Raw genomic sequence first — 26,593 nt, forward strand, 5'->3', positions numbered from 1 at the left:
CAGACCGTAAGCTGGGAGGAGACATAAATACTACTATGGTTAATAAAATTTACACAGGATCCTGTATGTTAGAGCATTAGTATAAATTTTAAAATAACTCAGAGCTGAAGTGACTCTCAGTAAATCAAGGAAAGCTGGAAAAAATCAAAGAGAAAAAAAGATTTGGGGGCCTGTGTAAAGGGTAGGGGAGATTTTGACTCTGGTTCAATTAATCAGCAAGTATTTACTATTCATCTCTGCTGTAGGGCTTCCCTGGTGGCGCAGTGGTTGAGAGTCTGCCTGCTAATGCAGGGGACACGGGTTCGAGCCCTGGTCTGGGAAGATCCCACATGCTGCCGAGCAACTAGGCCCGTGAGCCACAACTACTGAGCCTGCGCGTCTGGAGCCTGTGCTCTGCAACGAGAGAGGCCACGATAGTGAGAGGCCCGCGCACCGCGATGAAGAGTGGCCCCCGCTTGCTGCAACTAGAGAAAGCCCGTGCACAGAAACGAAGACCCAACATAGCAATCAATCAATCAATCAATTAAAAAAAAAAAAAAGACTCATCTCTGCTGTAGTAAGCATTGTAGGTATACAGAAATATAAAGTGTGGTCCTCACCTCCAGTGGGTTTACTATCACCTGAGAAATTAGACCAGCCAGACAGAATAGAATCAGATAATAAAGGCTTGCACAAGGGCTTGAACTTGATAAAGTGATAAATAGCAGGCAGCCTCTGAAGGTTTCTACTCAAAGGAGTGATACAATAAAAAATCAAAAAAAAAATTAAAAGACTATGTCTTTACCACCTTGCATCCCTTCATTTCCCCTCCATAACTACTGCCCCAGTTCAGGCTTTCATGACCTTGCCTACTGCAGTGAACTTATATCCAGCACTCAGCCATCTCCCCATCCTACTCCCTCCCAGGCCATCCTACACACAGCCACAAGAATGAGTTTCCAAAGGTGCAGGAGAGGGCTCAAAAGTAAAAAAAAGTCTCCCCTTTGACCACCAAATAGTATGAACTTTTGAGTGAAAATTCAAGGCCCTCCCATCAACTATGCTAATCTCCTTCCAGACTTGTCTCCCATTTCCTGATATAAATCCATTGCTCTATTGAAATTGAACTACTCACCACTCCCCAAACCCATGTCTGTGCTGTCTTCATGTGATTCGCACCCTTAACCCATCTCCACAGAAAAGCAGAGTCCAGGAAACTGTTGCAGGGATCCAGGTGTGTGATGATGACACCAGGGCGAGGAGGGGAGCATGGGAATGCAGAGGAAGGCAGAAACGAAGGGAGTAGTAACAGATCTACTGACTGATTGGGTATAGGTTTCAAAGGAGAGCAGAGGTCAGTCAGAGGTAACTCATTTTAGGTTTTAGGCAGTGAATAGAATTCTTTCCCAGTAACTGCTTATTCCACATCCTCGTAGTTGTTGGAGGTTCATACTTATTTCATACTGCCAGTGTAACCTGGGACCACATATAATTAATAATAATTTCTTGAAGTTTCTTAGTTTTCCTGGGTCTCTTCCATGTATTCGTGTTATTAAACTTTTGTTTGATTTTCTCCTGTTTAAAAAAAATAATGATTTCTCTATCCTTTAGGTCAGTAATATATATTTATTTAAAATAATACAGGCAGAGCAAAATACTTTAGCTCCCAAAGGAGCTAGAAGTCTTCAAGATACACTCTAAAATATTGTCGTGGAATTAAATATGCTGCTTTCCCCATAAACCATATGCATTTAATAAGAATTTTTATTTCATTACCAGAGCGGTTTGGAGTACAAGGCGGATGAGATTGCCTTGTGAAAACTGAAGTGAGAAACTCAACTGGATCTTGGTAAGGCTGGAGCCAGGCACTGGAAAGAACTCAGGACTCAGGTTTTTCTATCTCCCTCCTCCCCTTAGGCTGTGGTCTGCTCTCGTCTCTGTCACTCAGATCACCTTCCTCCTCTTCTCATTCCTTCTGTTGTAAACGTGGCTGAGACCAGCTCAGAGTGTTACAAGCTACAGTCTTGGCACCCACAGAGTAACCTAACCCTTTCAGACTCAAGTTCAAATTCTCAGGGAAGAAAAGTATAATGAGCAGGAAAACCAGATCCCTGTCTTCCCAGATCAGTGCTTCCTTCTCTGGAGGGAAAATCTACTCAAAAGACAAATTACCATTGGAAAGTTGTTTGGTGGGCATGGAATCACACGTCCAATCCCTCAGCAGTCCAGTCTTCTCTGCCATATAAAAGCACCCGTATCAGTCCTTTCTACCTTCACTCCCACCACCCTAGTCCAAAGCCACCGTCTTGTCAAAACTTCTGGAATAGCTTCTTTACTTGTCTCTTAACTATCATTTTTATCCCTTTGGAACTGATTCTCCACTCAGCATCCAGAATTATCCTATTAAAAAGTAAGTCACATCATATGCCTGCCTAAAACACCCCAATAGCGTTTGATTTCTTAGAATAAAATCCAGACTCCGTATCATGGTCTTCAAGGTGTTACACGAGCTGGCCCTTGCCTACTTCTCCACCTCATCTCCTACCACTCCTTCTCTTATTCCTTCCACTCTAACCAGCTGACCACCTTGATGTTCCTCAGACATGCTAAACTCACACCCGAAGCCTTCTCATTTGGCTTTTATTTTCCTCGTGGAAGAAAATGCATTGATCAATGAACACAGGTAGCTGGTTTATCTGCTATAGTTCTCATCTTATATCAAAAAATTGGCTTTCTGATGTATACATCCATCTCTCATGAGTCTGGTTGTGCGAATCTTCTCCCAGAGCCAAGATTAAATTTCTCAGCCCACGGAGCTAAGAGATAGATTCATGACACCCAGTCCCTTTCTGTCCCACTGAAGTTCTACTGCCCCAAATGGCCTTGCCTAAGCAGCCAGCTGCCCTTCCTCAGCAGACACACTGCCTTCTCACCATACACCTCTTCAAACTTGCCATGATGTGCAAATGTTTTGCCTTGAAGTGTTCTTTTAAAAATGATAGTGCTGAAATTGATGGCAACAATGGTATTCAAAGTGGATGAGTGAGTTGGTCCACTGAGGTGTGAAAACAATTAAAATTCTATTTTTATTTTTAATCTGAAATATTAGAATTTTTATTTATTTATTTATTTATTTATTTATTCTGTGGCCGTGCCTTGCAGCTTGCGGGATCTTCGTTCCCCTACCAGGGATTGAACCCAGGCCCTCAGCAGTGAAAACACAGAGTCCTAACCATTGGGCTGCCAGGGAATTCCCTAGAATTTTTTACTATGCTTTACCTTTACTATATTTAGTAAATATATACTAATATAAGAATTTTATTTTAACACTAGAACACACAGTCAGTCAGATAGCCATCATCTGTCTCTTAAGAGATATGAGGTACCCTGGGGGAGGGGTGGGAGTGCCTTCCTGAGGAGCAGTTGACAGAGACACTAGCCCTCCTTCATTCACTTTCTGTGCTCGTGATTTACTGTAATTTGCTTGGTTAAGTGGATTTCCAGAGAACTAACTAATTCTCACAAAGAATATTTCTGCCAAGAACTGGACTGAAGCTCTTACTAAAATTGCAAGCACAAGAAAAGAAAAAAGAAAGGGACAGAGCTGACATTTCTGACTTCTGGGACAAATTCTTCATCACCTACCTAATGATATAAAAATAATGATGATCTAATATGATTTGACAAGGTTAGCTAGAAAATGGAAATTTATAGGAGGACTATTTGAAATATGGATTTTTATCCACTATTATTTATAATTAACTTTGCCCCACTTGTATGTTTTGCATTGATATGACAGTTAAATAGTTATTTGTAAAATTTCTATTTTATGGATATTATATCATATGTATAGTTTTATATATATTGTTATATATATAGAATATGTGCTCAAAAAATTTAATGATACAACCAAAAACTTTAAGCCCACTGGATTAAAAGATGGCATTTAGAAGAAATCTGACCTCATTATCTTTATTATCAAGTAATTGAATGCTAGTACTATTATTTCATAGTGTCCTTATAGATATGATAGAGATTGTACTTGAAAGCGAGCTATTAATAACCAGTTATATGTAGACCACGAGGGCTTTACAATTTGAGAAATTTGGGAAGCAACACCCAGTGATGACTCTAGAATCAGATTGCTTAATCTCTGCTTCAGTCATCGCTAACTACAGCCTGGGGCAAGTTAGTTAACCTACTGCACATCTGTTTCCTCAACTGTAAAATGAGGATGTATTAGTAATTTCTGCATAGGGCCACTTTCAGTATTGAATGAACTAATATATGTAAGAGTTTAGACTGGCATTTAATAAGCACTCAGTGATTGTTAACTAATAATAACCAGGCTTTGGTTAAATTTGTTCTTTTCTTCCTAAGTGTGCTTTGCTTTCTTAAAAAAGTTTTAAAACTTTTCTTAATTTTAAAATTAAAAAAAAATTTTTATTGAAGTATAGTTGATTTACAATGTTGTGTTAGTTTCAGGTGTTCAGCAAAGTGATTCAGTTATACATACATATATATCTATTCTTTTTCAGATTCTTTTCCCTTATAGGTTATTACAAAATATTGAGTATAGTTCTCTGTGCTATACAGTGGCTCCTTGTTGGTTGTCTATTTCGGTTAAATTTGAAAAGACAAAACCCCTTGTTACCTACTGCCTCTTGTTGGCCAACAGGGGTCAGTACATGGCAACCAACATGGGGAAGCTAAATAAAATGCTTCACTGGGGTAAGAAAAGATTTTCTGTGTCTGAGGAAACATCAATGTTTAACTTCAGAAAATTTTCACAGAATAGTGTTGAGAAAAATCAGTCACCATAAAATTAAGCAATTAGTGAGAAGTATAGGAAGAGAAAAGAAGTAAAATACCTTAAAAAATAATTAATTAAATAATAAATACATTTTAAATGTTGAAAGCAGTTTAAAACACAGAAGGATGTTTTATTTTATTTTATTTTATTTTTTTAAATGTTTATTTATTTATTTATTTATTTATTATTTATGGCTGTGTTGGGTCTTTGTTTCTGTGCGAGGGCTTTCTCTAGTTGCGGCAAGTGGGGGCCACTCTTCATCGCGGTGCGCGGACCTCTTATTATCACGGCCTGTCTTGTAGAAGGATGTTTTAAATGGCAGTACTCCGAAGCAGAGACCTTGGGAATTCATGGTGCAATAGAGGCCTATCTTGTCAAGGAAGGCAACTTGCTTACTGAAATGACCAAATATGTACGTCAAGTTCTGCCTTAATGTTTGGGGGGCAGGAGAAGGTATGAACCTTCCTATTTGCAGATTATATAATAACAAAGTTATTATTGAATGCTCAGTATGTCAAGTGCTTTACATATATCACCATTTTTCTTTTTTGAATTTTTAACATGAAAATATTCAAATATATAGAAAAGAATAATAAAACAAGCATCCATATATGCACTCAGTTTAACATTTAACACTTTTCCATATTTTAATTTTTCTGAATTATTTAAAAATATAGGGACTTCCCTTGTGGCACGGTTGTTAAGACTCTGCCTGCTAGTGCAGGGGACACGGGTTCGAGCCCTGGTCCGGGAAGATCCCACGTGCCATGGAGCAACTGACCCCGTGCGCCACAACTACTGAGCCTGTGCCCTAGAGCCCGCACTCCGCAACAAGAGAGGCCACTGCAATGAGAAGCCCGCACACTGCAACGAAGACCCAATGCAGCCAAAAATAAATAAAAATAAAATTAATTAAAAAAAATATAGATAGCAAACATTTTACCCCTAAATACACAAATATGTGTATCTCAAAGGAGATATTTTTCTACATAAGCACAATGCCATTATCATACCTAATAAAAAAACAACTGTCTAATATCATCTAATGTTTTAGTCTGTATTCAGATTCTCCAATTGCTCACAAAATATCTTTTATATCTGGTTTATTAAATCAGAACCGAGGACAAGCCATTGTATTTGGTTATGACGTTTCTTAGTTTTCTTTTAATCTAAAACAGCCCTCCCTCGGTACTGCTTTATTTCTCTTCTTTTTTCTTTCTTTTCTTTCTTTTTTTTTTTTTTTATGGCACTGAGTTAATTTAAGAAATTGAGCCATTTGTTCTGCAGGATGTCTCACCATTTGTTCTGGATTTTTCTGATTGTCTACTTCTATCCTTGTAGTTCCTGCTTGATTATACTGAGGTTAAAGATTTTTGGAAACAATACTTCTCAAATGATGCTGGTGCTTCATATTGTATCACATCAGGAGACACATAATGTCAGGTTGGTCCATTTTACTGATGATAAGATCGATCTAGGTTAAGGTGGGAAGGGGCCAGATTTCTCCATTGTCATTATGGATTTCCCTGATTACTGGCACGTGTGAATATCTATGTGACTATCCTGTTCCCTATCGCACTTTCACCAATTGGTCTCATTGATGATCCTGGCATGAATCAATTATTCCACTAGGGACTGCAAAATGGTGAATTTCTAATTCTATCCTTCATTTTACATTATTTAGCTGGCATGTTTTTGTAAAGAGAACTGTTTCCGCATCAACTGGGGCCATTTGGTTACCCTGAAATACAGCTGCAACTAGAAAAGCAGGATAAATGGTAATTTTCTTAAATTACCACTTTTCAGAGTAAAGAGTTGGTGTAATAGTCACTGCCAGTAGTGTGGCAAAGAAAGTTTCTTAAAACTGTTTTTTTTTTTTAAATTTATTTATTTATGTATTTATCTTTGGCTGTGTTGTGTCTTCGTTTCTGTGCGAGGGCTTTCTCTAGTTGTGGCAAGCGGGGGCCACTCTTCATCGTGGTGCGCGGGCCTCTCACTATCGCGGCCTCTCTTGTTGCAGAGCATAGGCTCCAGATGCGCAGGCTCAGTAATCATGGCTCACGGGCCCAGTTGCTCCGCGGCATGTGGGATCTTCCCGGACCAGGGCTCGAACCCGTGTCCCCTGCATTAGCAGGCAGATTCTCAACCACTGCGCCACCAGGGAAGCCCCTGTTGTTTTTTTAGATTTGCTTTACACTTTAGTGGAAATGAATTTTATGTTTGACATTTTAAATAAATTGCGGTTATTAATTTTGATGCTCAAATTGTTCTAACTTTGGCCAGTGGGCATTCCTTCAAGCTAGCTTCTGTGTTCTTTTCAAAGGACCTCATTTTTTAATACCTCCTGATTTTCTGTCACATGATGTTCTAAGTGCTCCTATTATTTCTCAGCTCTTGACCCAACTGACATCAGCCATTTCTCCAAGGAGTCCTGGTACCTTTTAGTGGAAAAGTGGTATATAGAGATCAAAATCTGGGTGCCAAGGATAGTCATTGCTTCTAGGCCCTGAGTTCATATTAATATTTTCATTTCAAAGTTAACAATATAGAGTTTTTATGTCATTTTTATTATACAATACTTCTATATCTTTACACTGGAGCTTCTGCACCTAATAACATTAACAAAGTTACTTTTAATACACCAACCCTAGGAGATAGGTGATCATAACTTATGTAATTGTGATCATAACATGTTATAATCTCTATTTTAAAGGAGGAACCAGATCATTGCAGCTCTATTCACAATAGCCAGGACATGGAAGCAACCTAAGTGTCCATCGACAGATGAATGGATAAAGAAGATGTGGCACATATATACAATGGAATATTACTCAGCCATAACAAGAAACGAAATTGAGTTACTTGTAGTGAGGTGGATGGACCTGGAGACTGTCATACAGAGTGAAGTAAGTCAGAAAGAGAAAAACAAATACCGTATGCTAACACATATATATGGAATCCAAAAAAAAAAAAAAGGTCTTAAGAACCTAGGGGCAGGACCGGAATAAAGACACAGACGCGGAGAATGGACTTGAGGACACAGGGAGTGGGAAGGGTAAGCTGGGACGAAGTGAGGGAGTGGCATGGACATATATACACTACCAAATGTAAAATAGCTAGCTAGTGGGAAGCAGCCGCATGGCTCACGGAGATCAGCTGGGTGCTTTGTGACCACCTAGAGGGGTGGGATAGGGAGGGTGGGAGGGAGGGAGATGCAAGAGGGAGGAGATATGGGGATATATGTACACGTATAGCTGATTCACTTTGTTATACAGCAGCAACTAACACAACGTTGTAAAGCAATTATACTCCAACAAAGATGTTTAAAAAGGAAAAAAAAAAAAGGAGGAACCGGAGACGAGAAGTGCAGGAGGTTAGGCTTCCAAGTAAACAGCAAGCATCGTGATTTGAACGCTGCACGCTACTTCCACCAGGGAAGGGAGCCCCTGACACTCAGAGGAGCTTTTCCAGGAAGCCAAGGGTCCTTAGAAAAGGTATCAGGGAGGTGATCAGGACTGGGGGTGCGGGTACCAGCTTGTGGGGGTGAACAGACGTCCCAACTCCAAACGCAGAGAGCGGGACAGGGGCAAGCTGCCGGCTGATGGACCGTGGGGGGCATGGCCAGAGCTGCTGTTTCACCTTAAATGGACCAAAAATTCCCTGAAGAGCACACAAACCCAGTGAACCACGCAGGAGCCACCCAGAGGTAAAAAAAAATCTGGCCGGGACCGGCGAGCTACTACCCACAAATGGGGGCCCTGACCCGCCCCCGCGTAGAGGGAGCCAATCAGAGGGAGCCTTGAACACGGGGGCGGGACAACAGAGGAGCGGGTCCAATGTGGAATCAGCCCCGGGTCGCCTCAGGGCAGAGTATTGCAAAGTCCAAGCAGCGAGCGGAGAGGAGGCGGTGGGCTGGCCAATCAGAGGGAGCAACTCACAGCGTTGGATACTGGCAGCCAGTCAGAAGAGTGCTCGCAGGTGACTCGCCCGGCCCCAGCTTCCAGCCTTTCCCCTAACCTCTAAGGCTGCGCGGTGCCGCGGTTCCTGGATTGGGGTCATCTGCCACCGCGCTATGCTCCTCGTCCTCTCCTCACTCTCCTGCTACAGATCCCAGGTCCGTGCAGGCGTCCGGTGGGACATGGCGAACTTAGGCGGCGAGGACCTCCGGAGCCAGGAAGGGGAGAGTTTTCTCTACTTCGCCTATGGCAGCAACCTGCTGACGGAGCGGATCCACCTCCGAAACCCCTCGGCCGTGTTCTGCAGCGTGGCCCGCCTGCAGGTCAGTGCTCTCCGCCCGTCCCCTGCGATGGCCTCTGCCCCTTCTGCAGACGAGGGAGCCAGGATTTCGAGAACTCGCTTTCTCTGCGCCGCTCGTTGGCAGCACTGGGCCGGGAATGCAGCTCTTTCTGCTCAAAGTACATCAGGGTTCCTTGCACGACCCCAGGCCGGTCGCTCTCGCCCTCAGCCCTGTGCTTGACCCCTGCTGAGCTGTGCTACTCTGGCACCTGTGCCTCCCGGGCTGCGCTGAGGTCTCCCTCCTGACGTTCTCACCAGCTGCTCGTTCTGCCCAGATCCCAGCGCCTCTCCCTTGGCCACTGACTTAGGGGCATCATTACAGAATCCATTCGGTTGGTCCCTCTGAGAAGCCTTCTCTGACCCAAGTCAGGGAATCAGTTGCTTTCTGTTCTGTACCTCCCTTTGCTCCAGGACTTGTCACCTGGTTTTGTAAAAATCCATTTACCTGCCTTTTGCTCCTGATCCGAGAGGTCCTGAAAGCTGGAGCCGTGTCTTATTCACAGTAAGGGCTGTGCTCAGTTAAGTCAAGTGGCTGGATAAACCTTCGCTTGCCTTGGTAAGAATCATTGCTCTTAGTACAGTCCATTTATTCATTTAGTGCGTAGTCTTCCAGCACTTACCTGGAGATACAAAGATGATTGAGTAAAGCTGGCTGCTTTCAGGACCTCCCAGTCTATAGGAGAGACACTCAAACAAGTTATGTACAAAGCCTTTTGACATTGTTGAACCAAACAAACATGGTCTCTGCTATTGTTGTCAGGGTTCTTAGTTGCAAGCAACAGAAGTGGCTGATTCAAGCAGAAAAAGAATGTGTTGAAAGGCCGTTTGAAGAGCTCACAGAATGACCAGGAAGGTAGGACCACAAAGCTGACAAAACAAGCAGGCATAAAAGGGAAGCTGTAAAACAGCCAGTATCACACCAACAGAACCAGCCCAGGAGGCCACTGTTGCATCGCCGCTAAGCTTGGTAAACGTGGACGTTGCATTGTGCATCACCTGCTCCGGACCCTGCCTGCTACTGTCACTACACCTCCAAGTTCCTGAAACCCACATATGGTTGCCACCACCAAGGTGGAGTTTTTGCTGCCCTGGGTCACTAGTTTCTAATTCAAAGCCCTAGGTGGGTGTCCTGATTGGCTAAGTCTTGGCCACGTGCCCATGCCGTGACTTCAAGAAAAGCTGGGAGAATCAACTTCTGGCATTTGAAACTTCAAAAATGGGAGTTGGGCTCTGAACACTGTCTACCCCCAAACTCATAAGGTAGGGAATTCCCCAAACGTGGGAAAGAAGTTCAAATGGTTTATAATTGGAATGCAACAAAGAGCTATCAAGCAAATGATTATTCTGTCACAGGTATGGTCAGTCTTAAAAGGAGACACGTTATACCTTACTCTCAGTTTTGTTCTGAACTTAAAACTGCTCTAAAGAAAAGTGAAATCTTTTTTTTTTTTAAAGGAGACATTCAAGGTGCTATGGAAGTGTGTGACTTGGGGACCTGACCTAACCGGGATGCTCTGTAAAGCCATTCCTGAAAATGTGACATTTAAACTGAGACCTGAATGACTGGGGATGGGGGAAGCAAACAGAATGAACAGCAGGGACAAAAGACCTCAGGAAAGAAAAAAGCTGGACCTTCCAGCTAGTGTGGCTGGAATCTAGTGTGCGAGGAGGGTGTAGCATGAAGACTAGAGAGGTCGGGAAGGGCCACATTTTACAGGACCACAGAGGCCAGAGAAGACTTGGGTCTTTATCTTGAGATCAATGAGAAGACCTCTGCCAAATTTAAGCAAATGAAACATCAGATTTACATCTTTGAAAGCTGGTTCTGGTTGCTATGGAAAATGGATTGGAAGGGTGGGGGCAGCAGTGGATGTAGGGAGCCCAGTTAGGAAGCCTTTGCAGCAGTCCATGCTAAAGATAATGGTACCCTGCAGTGGTAGCAGTGGAGGGTAGATGGGTTTGGGAGATACTTAGGAGCGAGTACTGTTAGGCCTTGGTGATTGATTGTGAAAGGAAGAGGAGATAATGGGGATGACTAAGGTTTTTGACGCAACAGAGTAGATGACGGTGATGTTTGTGAAAAGAAGAGGAGAATTAGTTTGGGAGGGAAAATCAAGCTCAGTTTGGACATGTATTTGGCCCTTAAACAATGCCGGGGTTAGTGGTGCCCACCTTTCACCCAGCTGAAAATCAGAACTGCCATCTCTACCTCAAAAACAAAGGAATTGATACATGACTCACCCAAGGGCAGGAAGCTGAAAAAATTTGGATAGAATCAGGACTCAGACCCTAGTTCTTTTGATGCCACATATTCTCTATTTTAATCTCTACTCGAACTTTTCCCCATACTTAGTTAATTTGATGATATGTAAAAGGAAAATATAGGTGCTATATTTATTGAAAAAAATTCACGTATATGTGGACCTGTGTAGTTCAAACCCGTGTTATTTAAGGGTCTGCTGTGTTGAGTTTGAGATGCTTGTTGTATATCCAAGTGAGAAGAAAAATATTAGTGAACATTCATTAAATACTCACTATATTCTAAGCACTTTTGAAGCTCAGAAGAGAGATCTGAGCTGGATTAGAAGACGATTGGAATATTGGATGGTATTTGAAGCCATTGGAGGGGATGAGATTGTCTTGAGCAAATTGCTGAACAGAGAAAAGGGCCTAAACTGAGCCGTCAGAAACTCCAACATTTAAAGACCAGGTAGTGGAGGAGGAGTTGGCAAAGGGAATTGAGGAGATCAAGGAACAGTCTAAAAGAAAGGAGACAGATCAAGACCGAGTGGTTAATGATGTCAGAAGCAGCTGAGAAGTAGAGAAAGACAAGTAATGAAAGTTGTCTGTTGGATTTAACAACAGACAACCAGTTCCTAGTGTGGTTGTAACTTTTATCAGATCTCCTGATGTCCTGTCAGGGATACCTGGTCCTAGAACATCCAGTATACCAATTGAAGGTACTGGTCACTCAAACCGACCTTTTTTGTGAAATTCTGACAGGTTTTTAAGAAAATTAAGGTGACAGAGATAAAATATAAACCTTAGATTTATTATCTAGTCTAACCTTTTTTTTTTTTTTTATCATTAAGGAAGCTAAGCTCTGGAAAGATGGAAAGAAATCTTCTTAGACCAAACAGCCAAATAAGGATTTTTAATCTTCCTGGCTGTGTCCTTTGATTACTCATCTCTGTGAGGGAGGAAACTAAGCTAGAAACCTTGACTCCATTACTTATTAGTTGTGACACCTTAGGCAAGTTGCTTAATCTTTTTAAGCCACAGTTTTTCTTTCTGTTAAATGGGTATAAAAAGTTGTTGACAGGATTAAAAAGAAGTCCATATAAAGCTCATAGCACAGTGTATAGAACCCAGTAATTTTCTAGTCAGTGTTAGCTGCTCTTATGATTATTATAGATATGTTAATACAATTCAAGAATATTAAATTTATAAGTGTACAGATCACCCTCTAATGCCAGCTCCCTTAGGACAAAAAAAATATGCTAATAGGATACACTTACATACGTAAAAGTGGAAAGAATGTTATAACCCTCATGTAGCCATCACCCAGCTTCAACAATTATGTACACTATGATTGTCGCTAAGTTAAAATCTATGTGTATGTAACTGGGCTGGGAAGTAGTTTTCAAAAATAAAGATAGCTGTGTTAAGGCATCAGGATTATGAGATTTATTTTCCCCTTTAAGCCTCTTGTTTATGGTAAGATACGTGTACATATTCAGTATACAGTTCATTTTTAAAGAAAAATATGAAAAATTATAGTCCTTGAGGTCTGGGTCCTTGGTTATTTATCTTTGTATTTTTTACAGAAAGAACTCAAAGTTTGTTTTAGTTGCATGGAGTTCAAGGTAAATCTTTTTTTATTTTGAGGAAGGAAATTTTGGTTCACATGGATACTGATCATATCACTTTGGTTTCCTTTGTAGGATTTTAAGCTTGACTTTGGCAATCCCCAAGGCAAAACTAGTGAAACTTGGCATGGAGGTATAGCCACCATTTTTGAAAGTCCTGGCGATGAAGTATGGGGAGTAGTATGGAAAATGAACAAAAGCAATTTAAGTTCTCTAGATAAGTAGGTGACTTCTAATTATAAGTTAAATAATTACTAATTTAGAAAGTGGATCATATGCAAGGATGTGTATATATGTGTTTGTTTTTCAAAACCATATACTATGGACATATTCTTTATACTTTAGAGTTAACCTAAAAGGTATAATGTTCATTCCTAAAAAGAAAAGCCTAGAAGGGTCACACTCTCTGATTGAGATTTGGGGAGACATTTGTAATCTCTTCTATAATTGATGGAAGTCCTTATTTTCATTCTATTTGTTTTTTTAATAAAAATATCTTTGTAGTTTCATATTGTGAGAAGGCATGAAGATTTTTGTAATTGTTACATACTTTTATTGATTTCAAAAGCAGCTCAGTTTTTATTAGTCAGTTTTTAAAAAATAATTCTTTAAGGTGGCAGTTGAATCAGTAAAAACAGTAATAATCGTTTGTAAAAACTTCAAAACATATTAGAAATGCTTTGATGCTGTTTATAAATAGAACTCAAGAGTTGTGTGGCAGAGCATTTAATGCAAAGAAAGTGGCAGAAAAGAGTAGGATTTGAGAAGAGCAGACAAGCATCTGACATGCTTAATACTTTACTTCACTTGCAAACAGGAATGAGCCATTCTCTCTACTTTTCTCTGGGTGTATATTCTCTTGCTGTCAGAACACATAGTCGTTTTTGTAGCCTAGAGAACAATGTTTCAGGGTTACAAAGCTTGAAATAACTACACTGAAGCATGTTTTTAGATAGGCTAAATATAGAGATCTATTAGAAGCATACCCAGTAATAGTAAGTCTCCAGCTTTCTAATTGAAATGCTAAACTTCCTTTTGATGTGGTGGTACTTCTACTCTATCCCAAAATATACAGGGAGCAAGTACATCCATAAATAGTTAAAAATTTTAATCCGGTAAACTAACTTGGCTAAATCAAGTATGATTAAAATTTGACTGTTCTGGTTTCAGGCAAGAAGGGGTTAAAAGTGGAATGTATGTCCCAATAGAAGTTAATGCTTCTACTCAAGAAGGAAAAGAAATAACCTGTCGAAGTTATCAGATGACAAATTATGAGCGTGCTCCCCCATCACCCCAGTATAAAAAGGTATCCTTTTAACTAACTACTTACAAGGACTTTTGGTGATTCCTTGTTAATTTTCACTGAGCTAAACTAAAGAATATCTTGTTTGTTTTTTAAAAATATTTATTTATTTATTTATTTATGGCTGTGTTGGGTCTTCATTTCTGTGCGAGGGCTTTCTCTAGTTGTGGCAAGCGGGGGCCACTCTTCATCATGGTGTGCAGGCCTCTCACTATCGCGGCCTCTCTTGTTGCGGAGCACAGGCTCCAGACGCGCAGGCTCAGTAATAGTGGCTCACGGGCCTAGTTGCTCCGCGGCATGTGGGATCTTCCCAGACCAGGGCTCGAACCCGTGTCCCCTGCATTGGCAGGCGGATTCTTAACCACTGTGCCACCAGGGAAGCCCGAATATCTTGTTTTTAAAAGGCTTTGTGTGTTTTAAATTCTACATGTACAATTCATTTTAATCAAAATGTTTCTTTAATACAAAAAAAGATAGTTATTTCCCAAATAACTAAATGTTCAGATTTATTTATAATGATAGAAATATGTCCCTAACACTCATTTATTAAAAAAAAAAGCTTGTAGAAATGTATTTGAGTCATAATTCTAGACATGTTTTTTTCTTTTTTAAAATAGCATGTATGAGTGTATTTTTTGTAGAGTTATTCTATACCCATGCTTTTGTAATCATTTTTTTCTTCCTCCATAAAACAGTATTTCATGAACACCAAGATTCATTTTTGTAGGTGAAAAATATATTTCCTATTGCTGAAATGTTTTCCATTTCCAGATGGAGGGAAAAATAAGTCACACTGCTTTTCAAAATCAGGGATACCACTCCCTCAAGCACCAGAAAAGAATTCAGGATAGAGAGTCCAACATCCCTTTTCAGAAACCCAAACATAGGTAGTTGTTGGCAGGCCCAATCAGGACATGATACCTGGAGAGGGTGACCCAGTTCCTGGGCCTAATCTGGAATTTTCTAGAAAGGAACCTAGAGGAGTTAAGCCTGGTATGGATCTGGGAAGTACCACTGGACACACTTGCTGTTTATTCCCTCACGCCTAATTCAGAGGTAGAGTAGACTCCAGGATTCAACTACAACTGATACCTGTAAACTGGAAATTTTTTTGGAGAATGGTGTTTGTTTCTTAAAAAGTCATGCAAATTCTGTACAATAAGTTTTTCTCTTAATATAAAAATATTTTAAATCATATTACTGAGTAAAATTGCTCTTCCATAAGGGTGTATCCTGTGGCTTTGAAAACTCCCTGCACATTCATGCTCATTGTGAGAGGAATGACTATCCCTCCATTTTGTTCTGGAATTGTTTATTCTAGAGTTATCTGAAAGCTAATATTTCATACTTTGATAACTACAAATAAAGGTGTGGTATACTAAATTAAATTATGTTCCTAACTAAAGGGTTTTTTGTTTATTTTAACCATTTCTAGGTGATTTGCCTGGGTGCAAAAGAGAATGGTTTGCCACTGGAGTATCAAAAGAAGTTAAACGCAATAGAACCAAATGACTACAAAGGAAAGGTCTCAGAAGAAATTGAAGACATTATCAAAAAGGGGGAAGCAAAAACTCATTAGAACCTAATAGAATACATCTACAGATATTTTCTCTATATGCTAATACATTTTTAACATTTAGAACAGGGATCTGGGATATCTTTCTGTTTAATATATTTTCAACAGTGTTCTGAAGGGATATCTCACTTGGGTGATTCCTTGTTTTCAGGCTATAAAAAGACCAGGATAGGAGTTAGACAATTGAAAAGGGGGCCTTGCGGCATTGGAATGCATGACAAGTAGATGTGAGTATTCCTTCTGTGAACCCTTAAAGTTATTTTATTGAGTTGATCTGAAGTGTATTTTTGCTCTGTGATAAAGGGTAGATTTGCAACTTAAGGATGGTGCTGGTAAATGACTCTGCTCTGGGATTTTTTCTTAGCTTACTAAGAGCAAGCAAACTGCAGAGACAATTGATTATAACAACTTCAAAATTTAAAAGATGGCATACTGTTCTTAGAGGAATAAATGTATTTGTAGTTTAACCTATAGTCCCTACTAAAATACTACATTTCATTTTGTTAGAGAGACTCATATCATCACACATACTGGGTCTGGTCTTGGTCTATAGCCAGTCTATACTAAAGGATAATTGCACAGACTCTGGAACCAGACAGCCGAGGATTGACTGTCAGTTCCAGCACTTTCTAGCTGGGAAACTTTGGGTTATATGACTGTGCCTCAGCTTCCTTGCCTGCAGACTGAGGACAGCCCAAATATCTATGTCTTAGGATTGTTTTGAGGAGTATATATATATATATATATATATATATATATATATATAAGCTTAGAACAGAGCCTGGCATATAATAAGTATTAGCAATCATTATTGTTCTTACTGAAGAATTAAGTTTGTACAGAGCTATCCTTGGAACAAGATTTTAAAGTAGAAGGGTCAAGATTATGAGGGAAAAGTGTTTCCCGGAAGCTGAAATTTGATTCTTGGCTTACCAAGAAATGGTCACCTTCTTAAATTTATTTACTGAATAAGTGGAAGAAAGAAGAGTCATGAATAAAACAACACTGGTTATCAAAAACTCTCTTATGTCTCTGTGGAATGCAGTGAGCTGGACCTTCAAAACAGGTTATTAGAATGAGAGAGAACAAGCCACAGGAGCATAAAACAAAGATTTGGTTTTTACTCTTGGGAAGAAGGACCAAAGGACTTCTCAGCTACAGCTGCAATTCTGTAGTGAGGCTGAGCCATAGACTACAGGTTTGACCATGTTTCATAGCTGTTACACCTCACTGTTTTCAAGTATACCCTCCAGTATTCCAGTTTTCGCTAGTTATTAACTCCTCCCAAAAAGACCAAGTTTGTCTGTGACCCAGAAGCCAGTTATGGTAATACAGTAAGCAAGGCTCAGTTGTGCTGTAGGTACTAAAAATTGCATATTATTCTAAAATCTGTCTCTCCCACCTAAAATGACAGCTTTCATTAAGGAATTTAAAACATTAACAATAAAATCTTCATGTCTGGCCTTTTAACAAAAATCTGTTAATCATGACTATTTTTTCTGGTTGTTTTCAAGGTAGTACTAGCAAATGTCATATGTAAGGAATTTCCATTTCTACCAGTGATTTTGGCCCTCTAACCACAATACAACCAGCTCCTGGATATACTATAGCAAACGTAGTTTTTGAAAAGCATTTCTGGGCTTGAAAGAAAATAAGGAAAATCTTGAACTTGCACCAATCCCTCTCCCACAAAAAGAAAGAAGATAAAGTGAGCTGAAAGGCTAGACAGTAATGGTAAACAAATGGCCCGGATGTCCTTGCCAATAATAGCCCCAGAATTAGATGACTAAGCCTTGAGCATTCCTGCTGCAGGACAGGAAAACTGAACCTGAGAATTCTGTATGAAACTAGGACCCTTGAAGAGAACTAAAACAGTCCCCAGTTAGTAAGCCTGGTGGCTCCCAGCAGAGATAGATGCAAATCCTCTCTGAAGAAAGTGATCCTAATTCAGGTTCTCAGGTTTTCCACTTAAAATTTTAAAAGATAATAGGAAAATGATACACTATGAATGAGAACAGAAAAAACAAATTTACATCCCTAAGGTTTTAGGATACTGAAATGATCAAAAACAGAATATAAGTATATTTGGAGACTTTGACTTCTGGGAAGATGGACTAGACATACTCTTCCCTATTCCTTTAGTTAAGTACAACTAAAATCCCTGAACATAATATATAAAACAAGCAGAACAGCTAGAGACCTTAGGACCCAAGGCATGACATGGTGCTGAATTCCCTGGATTTTCTTTTGCCTCATGCATCTCAGACTTCTAGCTGAAGAAGCCAGCAACCTGAAAGCACCAATGAGCATCAGCAGAGATGAAAAACAAACAAACAACAACAACAAAAAAAACCCAAGAAAAGCTGCTCTCTAGCCAAAGGACTGGGAAATGGACAATCTAGCCAGATAAAACTTAGAGAATAAGTGCTTTACCCCAGCCAAACACCACGGAGAAAAACTATGGAACCCTCACCTCCACCCAAGCCAGCAAATGGTCAAGAAGGAAGCCTGGACTTCCACCCTTGCCAGGTTGTAACAAGGCACCCTAACCGTGTCCCCCACCACCATTGCCAGGGTAGTGTCAGAAAAGGCTGAGTAGAGAGCCACCCAGCAGTAAAAATCACTCCCCCTCCCCCCCAGTAGTGTCGGTGGAGACCATGTGAGGAGCCTCTACTTAAAACCCCATCTGGCAGTAACAAGGTGCCCCTCCCTGTCCCTGCTGGGTGGTGTCAGAGGAGGCCAAGTGGCAGATTAGGACTTTATCACCCAGTGGTAACAAAGCCACCCTTCCCTGTGGTGTCAGTGAAGGCCATGTAGGGGGCAGTAATGAGGCATTCCTACTCCTCCCAGCCAAGGAGGCATCTGTGGAGACCTAGTGGGAAGCTGAGACTCCTACCTCCCCTCAGCAGTAACAAGGTGGACCCTCCCTTGGGTGACACCAGAAGCTGCAGGAGAACCTGAACTTCTACCTCCATTTAGCAGTATTGAGGCAGTGGCCCTCGCCTTCCTCTGCTGGAATGGTTTCAGAGTAATCCGGCTAAAATAGGAGATTTCAATAAGATCCAGAGTCTCATAATTTCCAAAATGTCCAGGCTTCAACTGAAAAAATCACTCATCATTCCAAGAACCAGGAAGATCTCAAACTAAATGAAGAAAGACAATCAGTAGATGCCAAAACAGACAATGACAGATATGTTAAAATTATTTGACAAAGATTTTAAAGCAGACATCATAAAAATGCTTTAGTGAGAAATGAGGAATGTGTTTGAAACAAATGAAAACACAAACATTCTCAGTAAAGAAACAGAAGGTATAAAGAAGAACTAGATGGAAATTTTAGGACTGAAAAATACAGTAAGTGAAATTAAAAACTCAGTGGATGGGTCCAACAGCAGAATGGAGGGAACAGAGGAAAGAATCAGTGAACTGGGAGACAGAACAATAGAAATTAACCTGGTCTGAAAAGCAGAGAGAAAACAGACTGAAAAAAAAAAACCAAAAAACAAAACAGAGCCTTAGGGACCTGTGGGGATATAACAGAAGATCTAACATTTGTGTCATGGGAGTCTCAGAAGGAGAGGAGAGAGGACAGGCTGAAAAAGTGCCCAAAGAAATAATGGTTTAAACATTCTGAATTTGGCAAAAGCCACAAACCTACAGATTAAAGAAGTTTAATGAAGCCATGACAGTCTCACATGGTTTAACCTAACAGACACCTAACTCCCAAGTTTGTGGGTGGGATTAGCAATAGTGTACATAAAATGCCCAGCACAATGGCTGGTATACAGCTGTTGTCTAATAGTAATTAACATTTAAAAAGAAAAGAAAAATCTGAGTGAACTCCAAACATAAACCCAAAGAAATCCACACCAGACACACTGTAGTCAAACTTCTGAACACTAAAGACAAAAATTCTTGAGAGCAGCAAGTAAGAGATGATACCTTACCTACAGGAGAAAAGCAATTTCAATTACACCAGATTTCTCATCAGAAACCAGGGAGACCAGAAGGAAGTGGCACACTTTTCAAGTGCTGAAAGAAAAGGACTGTCTACCCAGAATCCAGTGAAAATAGCCTTTGAGAATGAAGGGAAAAATCAAGACATTCTCAGATGAAGGAAAACTAGGAAAATTTGTGGCCAACTGACCTACCCTAAAAGAATGACTGAAGGAAGTTCTCTTAACAGAAAGGAAATGATAAAAGAAGGAACTTGGAAACATCAGAAAGGAAAAAAATAACATGGTAATCAAAAGTATGGATAAATACAATAGAGTTTCCTTCTCTTGAGTTTCCTACATAATGGTTGAAGCAAAAATTAAAATATTGTGAGTTGTGGCTCTGAATATGTGTAGAGGTACTATTTAACAATTATAGGGGCTTCCCTGATGGTGCAGCGGTTAAGAATCCACCTGCCAATGCAGGGGACATGGGTTTGAACCCTGGTACTGGAAGATCCCACATGCCACGCGCTCCGCAGCTACTGAGCCTGCACTCTAGAGCCTGTGAGCCACAATTACTGAGCCTGCGTGCCACAACTACTGAAGCCAGTGTGCCTAGAGCCCGTGCTCTGCAACAAGAGAAGCCACTGCAATGAGAAGCCCGTGCACCGCAATGAAGAGTAGCCCCTGCTTGCCGCAACTAGAGAAAGCCTGCATGCAGCAATGAAGACCCAATGCAGCCAAAAGTAAAAAAAAAAACAAAACCCAAAAACCCTAACACAGGCATCCCCAACCCCTGGGGAACTGGGCCACACAGCAGGTGGTGAGCGGTGGGCAAGCGAGTGAAGCTTCATCTGCTGCTCCCCATCACTCCCATTACTGCCTGAACCATCCCCCCCATCGCTTGCATTACCACCTGAACAATCCGCCCCCCCATTCATGGAAAAACTGTCTTCCATGAAACCGGTCCCTGGTGCCAAAAAGGTTGGGGACCACTGCCCTAACATATCAATAAGTACATTCAGTGTAAATGATCTCAGGACACCAATTAAAACACAGAAACTGGTGGAGTGGATTAAAAACAGGGCCCAGCCTTATTTATGCTGTCTACAAGAAACTCACTTCAACTATAACAGTATAAGCAGCTTGAAAATAAAAGGATAGAAAAAGATATATGATGCAAACATTAATCAAAGAAAAGAATGAGTGGCTTTATTAGATAAAGTAGATTTCAGGGCAAAGAAAATTACCAGAGACAGGGGGCATTATGGTAACCCTTACCAATTCATTTTGTGAAGCTAGTGAAGTCAGTATACCAAAACCAGGCACAGTAGAAAAAACCAACCAAACAAAAATAAGCCTGCAGACCAATATCCCTTATGAATATTGATTCAAAGGTTCTTAAAAAAATACTAGCAAATAGAATTTAGCAAGACATAAAAAGGATTCTATACCATGACCAAGGTGGGTTATTCCAGAGCTGCAAGGCTGGTTCAATACTTGAACATCAATCAAAGTAATCCACTGTATTTTAACTATTATTACAAGTCATGTGATCACATCAGTAGATGCATAAAAGTGTTTGGCACAATTCAATACCCATTTATGATAAAAAAAATTCCTCAGAAAAACAGGAACAGAAGGCAACATCAACAACTTGATAAAGAGCATCTATAAAATACCTACAGCTAACATTATACTTAACAGTAAAAGATTGAATGCTTTCCCCTTAAAACTGGGGACAAGGCAAGGATGTCTGCTCTCACTATTCTTATTCAACATAGTACTGGAAGTTCTAACCAGTGTACTGAGGCAAGAAAGGGAAATGAAAGGCATACAGATGGGAAAGAAATAAATGAAACAGTCTCTATATACAGATGACATGATTATCTATGTAGAAAAGCCCTAGGAATCTATAAAAAAGTATCCCTTAGAACCAAGAAGTCAGTTCAGCAAGGTCACAGGATACAAGATAAACATACAAAAATCAATTGTATTGCTATATACTAGAACACTTGGACACTGAAATTAAAAATATAATACCATTTACAATTGCTTTTTTTAACTGTAACTTTTTAATTGTGATGAAATTCACATAACATAAAATTAACCATTTGGAAGTGAACGATTCTGTAGCATTTAATACACTCACAATGTTGTCCAACCACCATCACTATTTACTTCCAAAGCATTTCCATCACCCCAAAAGGAACCACATATCCATTCTTCCATCCCCCTGCCCCATTCCCTGGCAAACATCAATCTACTTTCTGTCCCTATGAATTTACCTATTCTGGTTATTTCATATTAAAGGACTCATAAAATATGTGACCTTTTATGTCTGACTTCTTTCACTTAGCATAATATCTTTGAGGCTTATCAACACTGTAGCATGTATCAACACTTCATTCTTTTTCGTGGCTGTATAATATTCTATTGTATGTGTACAACGATTTGTTTATCCATCCATTGATGGACATTTGGACTGTTTTCACCTTTTGACTATTGTGAATAATGCTACTATGAACATGTGTGTACATATATATTTTTCAGTACCTCTTGTCACTTATTTTGGGTTTATACCTAGGAGTGGAATTGCTGGGTCATATGGTAATTCTATGTTTAACTTTTTGAGGAACTGCCAAACTGTTTCCCGTGTTGGCTGAACAATTTTACATTCTTACCAACAACATATACAATTTTTTAAAAGGAAATACTTAAGTGCAAACTTAACCAAACATGTGTAAGACTTGTATACTGCAAACTACAATACACTGATGAAAGAAATCAAAGATCTAAATAAATGAAGAGGCATACCATGTTCATGGTTTGGAAGGCTCAATATAATAAAGATGTCAATTCTCTCCAATACAGGTTTAACACAATTCCTGTCAAAATCCCAGCAAGATTATTTTTCTAAAACTTATATGGAAAGGCAAAGGAATTAGAATAGGTAAAGCAACTTTGAAAAAAAAGAATAAAATGGTAGGAATCCATTGACCCGATTCAAGATTGTATGGTGTTGGCAGAGGGATAAACACACAGATCAATGGAACAGAATGGATAACCCAGAAATAGACCCACACAAAGGTGGAGAGGTAATTTAATGGAGGAAAGATAGCTTTTCAATGGTGATTCTGTAGCAGCAATTGGACGTCCACAGGCAAAAGTAACAATTATAATAAAATTAACCTTAACTCAAGTCTCATTCCAAAATTAACTCAAAATTAACTCAAATGTCTGACATAAAACTAAACTTTTGGGGAAAAAAAGGAGAAATTCTTTGACATCTAGGGTTTTTTGAAGAGTTCTTAGACTGAATACCAAAAGCATGATCCATACAAGGAAAAACTGATAAACTAGGGAGCATCAAAATTGAAAATGTTTGCTCTGTGAAAGATCCTATTAAGAGAATGAAGAGACAAGCTTGGAGTGGGACAAAATATTTGCAAGTCACATATCTAACAAAGGGCTATTATCTACAATACATAAAGAACTTTCAAAACTCAACAGTAAAAAAGCAAACAATCCAATTAATAAATGAATGAGACAAAGAGACATTCCACCCAAGAGGAGACACAGATGGCAAATAAGCACATAAAAAGATGTTCAACATCATTAGCAAATTAAACCAATAATGATACACTACACACCTATCAGAATGGCTAAAATAAAACATCGTGACAGCACCAAATGCTGATAAAGGTGTTGCGAAACTGGATCACTTAGACATTGCTTTTGGGAATGTAAATGGTCCAGCCACTGTGGAAAAGAGTTTGGCTGTTTCTTAAACTAAACATGCAACCACCATATGACCTATCAGTTGCACTCCTGGGCATTTATCCCAGGGAAATGAAAACTTATGTTCGCATATAAACCTGTAGTTTAATGTCTATAGCAGCTTTAGTCATAATAGCCAAAAATGGGAAATAATCCAAATGTTGTTCAACATGTGAATGGTTAAACTGTGGTATCCCTGTGGTAATACCATGAAATACTACTCAGTAATAAAAAAGAAAGAACTATTGATACATGCAATGCCCTAGACGAATCTCCAGAGAATTATGCAGAGTGAACAAAACCAATCCCAAAACAAGATCGCAAAATCCCAGTACATACTGTGTGCTTCCATTTATATAACGTTCTTTTTTTTAAATTTTTTTTTATTTTTTGGCTGTGTTGGGTCTTCGTTTCTGTGCTAGGGCTTTCTCTAGTTGCAGCAAGCGGGGACCACTCTTCATCGCGGTGCGCGGGCCTCTTCACTATCGCGGACTCTCTTGTTGCGGAGCACAGGCTCCAGACACGCAGTCTCAGTAGTTGTGGCTCACGGGCCTAGTTGCTCTGCGGCATGTGGGATCTTCCCAGACCAGGGCTCGAACCCGTGTTCCCTGCATTAGCAGGCAGATTCTCAACCACTGCGCCACCAGGGAAGCCCCTATATAACGTTCTCGAAATGACATATTATAGAAATGGGGAACAGATTAGTGATTGTCAGGGGTTAAGCAGGGAGTGGTATAACAGGGCAACATGAGGGATCATTGTAGTGGTGGAAATGTTCTGTATTTTGACTGTATCAATGCCTACAGCCTGGTTCTGCAAGATGTTAGCATGAAGGGAAATTGGATTAAGGGTATAAGGGTCTCTCTGCATTATTTCTTACAGCTGCATGTGAATTTACAATTATCCCAAATAAAAAGTTTAATTAAAAACAAAAATAACTATGTATGAATTTTTTAAGTGATGGAATCAGCAGTGAACAGGAGACTATTAAAAATGACCAAGAAAATTAGAAATAGAACCAAAACACTCTTAGAAAATATATTATTGTTGAAATTAAGAACTTAAATGGATGGTGTATTGGTTTCCTATTGCTGCTGTAACAGGTTACCACAAATTTAGTGGCTTAAAACAACACAAATTTATTATCTTACGGTTCTGGAGGTCAGTAGTCTAAAGTGAGTCTCACTGGGCTAAAATCAAAGTGTTAGCAGGACTGCATTACTTCTGGAGGCTCTACTGGAGAACCCATTTCCTTGCCTTTTCCAGCTTCTAGAAGCCACCCTCATTTCTTGGCTCATAGCCCCATTCCTCCATCTTCAAAACCAGCAACATCAGGCCAAATCCTTCTCAGGCTGCTATCTCTTTAGTTCTTCTTCTGCCTCCCTCTTCCATTTATAAGGACCCTTGTGATTACATCGGGCCCATACCAATAGTCCATGATTATCTTCCCATCTCAAGGTCAGCTGATTTGCACCCTTAATTCCACCTGCTACTTTTTCTCCTTTGCCATATTCACAGGTTCCAGGTGTAGGGACTATACCGCCTAACACAGATGGGTAACAGCGGGGTTCGAATAGCCACAAAATAATTGATTAATGGAAAGACAACTGAAGAAGTTATTCAGAATGCAGCCAGAGAAACAGGATATGGAAAATATGAGAGTTTAAAAGATATGGAAGATAAAATCCAGAATCCTAGAGAAAAGAAAAATTTTGTAATTTTTCTACCAGAGGTTCATGTAAGGGTATAAACTGGAGGAATTGGTATCTTTAGCATCTCTATATTGGGGCTTACAAGTTTGCACAAGGGAGCCCATCAATTTTACGTTTGCAAAGTTTCACTTTTGAGTTAGGAACAAACTTTTCTCAGAAGGCAGCCTTGATGGTAATCTAAATATTCATGAGCATATGTGTTCATATGACTGTACTTTAGTGTGAATGTGATAACTTATTTATAGCATCGTTATGCCTTATGTAGATTCTCCATTTAAAACGTTTAAAAAACATTTTATTGGGAAAGGTATTAGCATGTTAAAAACTCCCTTACATGCCTTCACAGCATAATGTATAGACTATAAAATGTACACTGCCAAGAAGAGATTTAAGGACATGAAGAAAAGCTTACATTTTAAAAAGTATAAATCGAAGTATATGCTCTGTCGTAAAAGGTTTGATGATTTTGAGCTACTTTTCACCGGGGAGCACGTGTCACGTTTTAACGCGAGTTTCACCCGGGAGCACGTTTCACGTTTTAACAGGCGTTTCACCATCTTGCTCAGGTGCTGCTGCCTTCGGTTGGCTCATTTAGGGGGACGGGCCTGGGCTCGCGGAGGCTCAGAGGGAGCTGGCGTCTGGTTCGCAATGTGTCACCCCTGGGCGAGCTCTCAGGCCTGGCCGCTCTGCTGGGGCAGGGACCGCCCCTCCCGGCTGCCCCGGGCCACTTTCTGCGCGCCGCCTCTCCCGGCTTCCCGCGCCCGGTCCGGGCGAGCGGCCGCCCCGCCGAGCCCGACTCGCTCGCCCCGGCCCGGCCTCGGCTTCTCCGCGCAGGCCGCGGAGGCTCGGGGCGCGGCCACAGGGGCGCGGCCTTCGCTGCGGTCGGGCCAGTTCCCGTTCCCGGCCGGTGCCGCGGCTGCTCCCTCCCTGGCCCTGGTGAAGCTGCGGGCGCCGCGCGCTCCCGGCCCGGCACTCCCCAGTCTCGGTGTTCCCGCCCGCGCCCTCCCGGCGCATCAGGCTCTCGCTCCCTGCTGCTGCGACGTCTGCACACCTGGCGACAACGTAAGTCCCAGCGACGGGGGTGGGTCGCGCGGGGCACAAGTTTTCTGGGGTCCTGGGCGCTGCGAGGGAGGAGGAGCAGGGAGGCGTCATCGTGCGAGCGGACGGGATTCAAAGCTGCTCTAGAAGAGCCCCGGGTGAAGCAAGGCGGAGAAACCCGGGAGTTTGTGGCATGCCACGAAAGTTCAGGGGGATGAACTTCAGCGTCGGGGGAATCGTTTATCCCACGGTGGTCCAGGCAGAGCTTCTCAGTCCTGCCTGTACCTTA

At 40.7% G+C, this 26,593-nt stretch overlaps 2 protein-coding genes across 7 annotated transcripts in view; both read left to right on the forward strand.

The window, feature by feature from the left end:
* Positions 1–1,758: 1,758 nt before the first annotated feature.
* On the forward strand, positions 1,759–16,309 carry GGCT (gamma-glutamylcyclotransferase). Of its 4 annotated transcripts, XM_057549631.1 has the most exons (7): positions 1,759–1,828; positions 6,134–6,235; positions 7,506–7,698; positions 12,916–12,954; positions 13,033–13,178; positions 14,128–14,263; positions 15,696–16,309. In XM_057549631.1, exons 2-7 carry the CDS (start codon positions 6,186–6,188, stop codon positions 15,837–15,839), a joined length of 708 nt encoding a protein of 235 aa, XP_057405614.1. In that variant the 5' UTR covers positions 1,759–1,828; positions 6,134–6,185; the 3' UTR covers positions 15,840–16,309. The 4 variants fall into 4 exon arrangements, with proteins under 4 accessions (XP_057405614.1, XP_057405615.1, XP_007175319.1 ...); XM_057549632.1 differs by lacking the exon at positions 12,916–12,954; XM_007175257.3 differs by lacking the exons at positions 1,759–1,828; positions 6,134–6,235; positions 7,506–7,698 and adding an exon at positions 8,604–9,071.
* A 9,883-nt stretch (positions 16,310–26,192) lies between these two features.
* The window catches only part of NOD1 (nucleotide binding oligomerization domain containing 1), a 103,392-nt gene continuing 102,991 nt past the window's right edge, over positions 26,193–26,593 (forward strand). For 2 of the 3 annotated variants that reach the window (XR_009008808.1, XM_057549825.1), the window contains exon 1: positions 26,202–26,328. The gene's annotated coding sequence lies outside the window, so the exon portion shown is untranslated. Of the gene's footprint in view, positions 26,329–26,593 lie in introns of all 3 variants that reach the window. The other variant, XM_057549826.1, reaches the window with a different exon arrangement.

The sequence above is a fragment of the Balaenoptera acutorostrata genome, chromosome 7 (assembly GCF_949987535.1).
Source record: "Balaenoptera acutorostrata chromosome 7, mBalAcu1.1, whole genome shotgun sequence".
NCBI lineage: Eukaryota > Metazoa > Chordata > Mammalia > Artiodactyla > Balaenopteridae > Balaenoptera > Balaenoptera acutorostrata.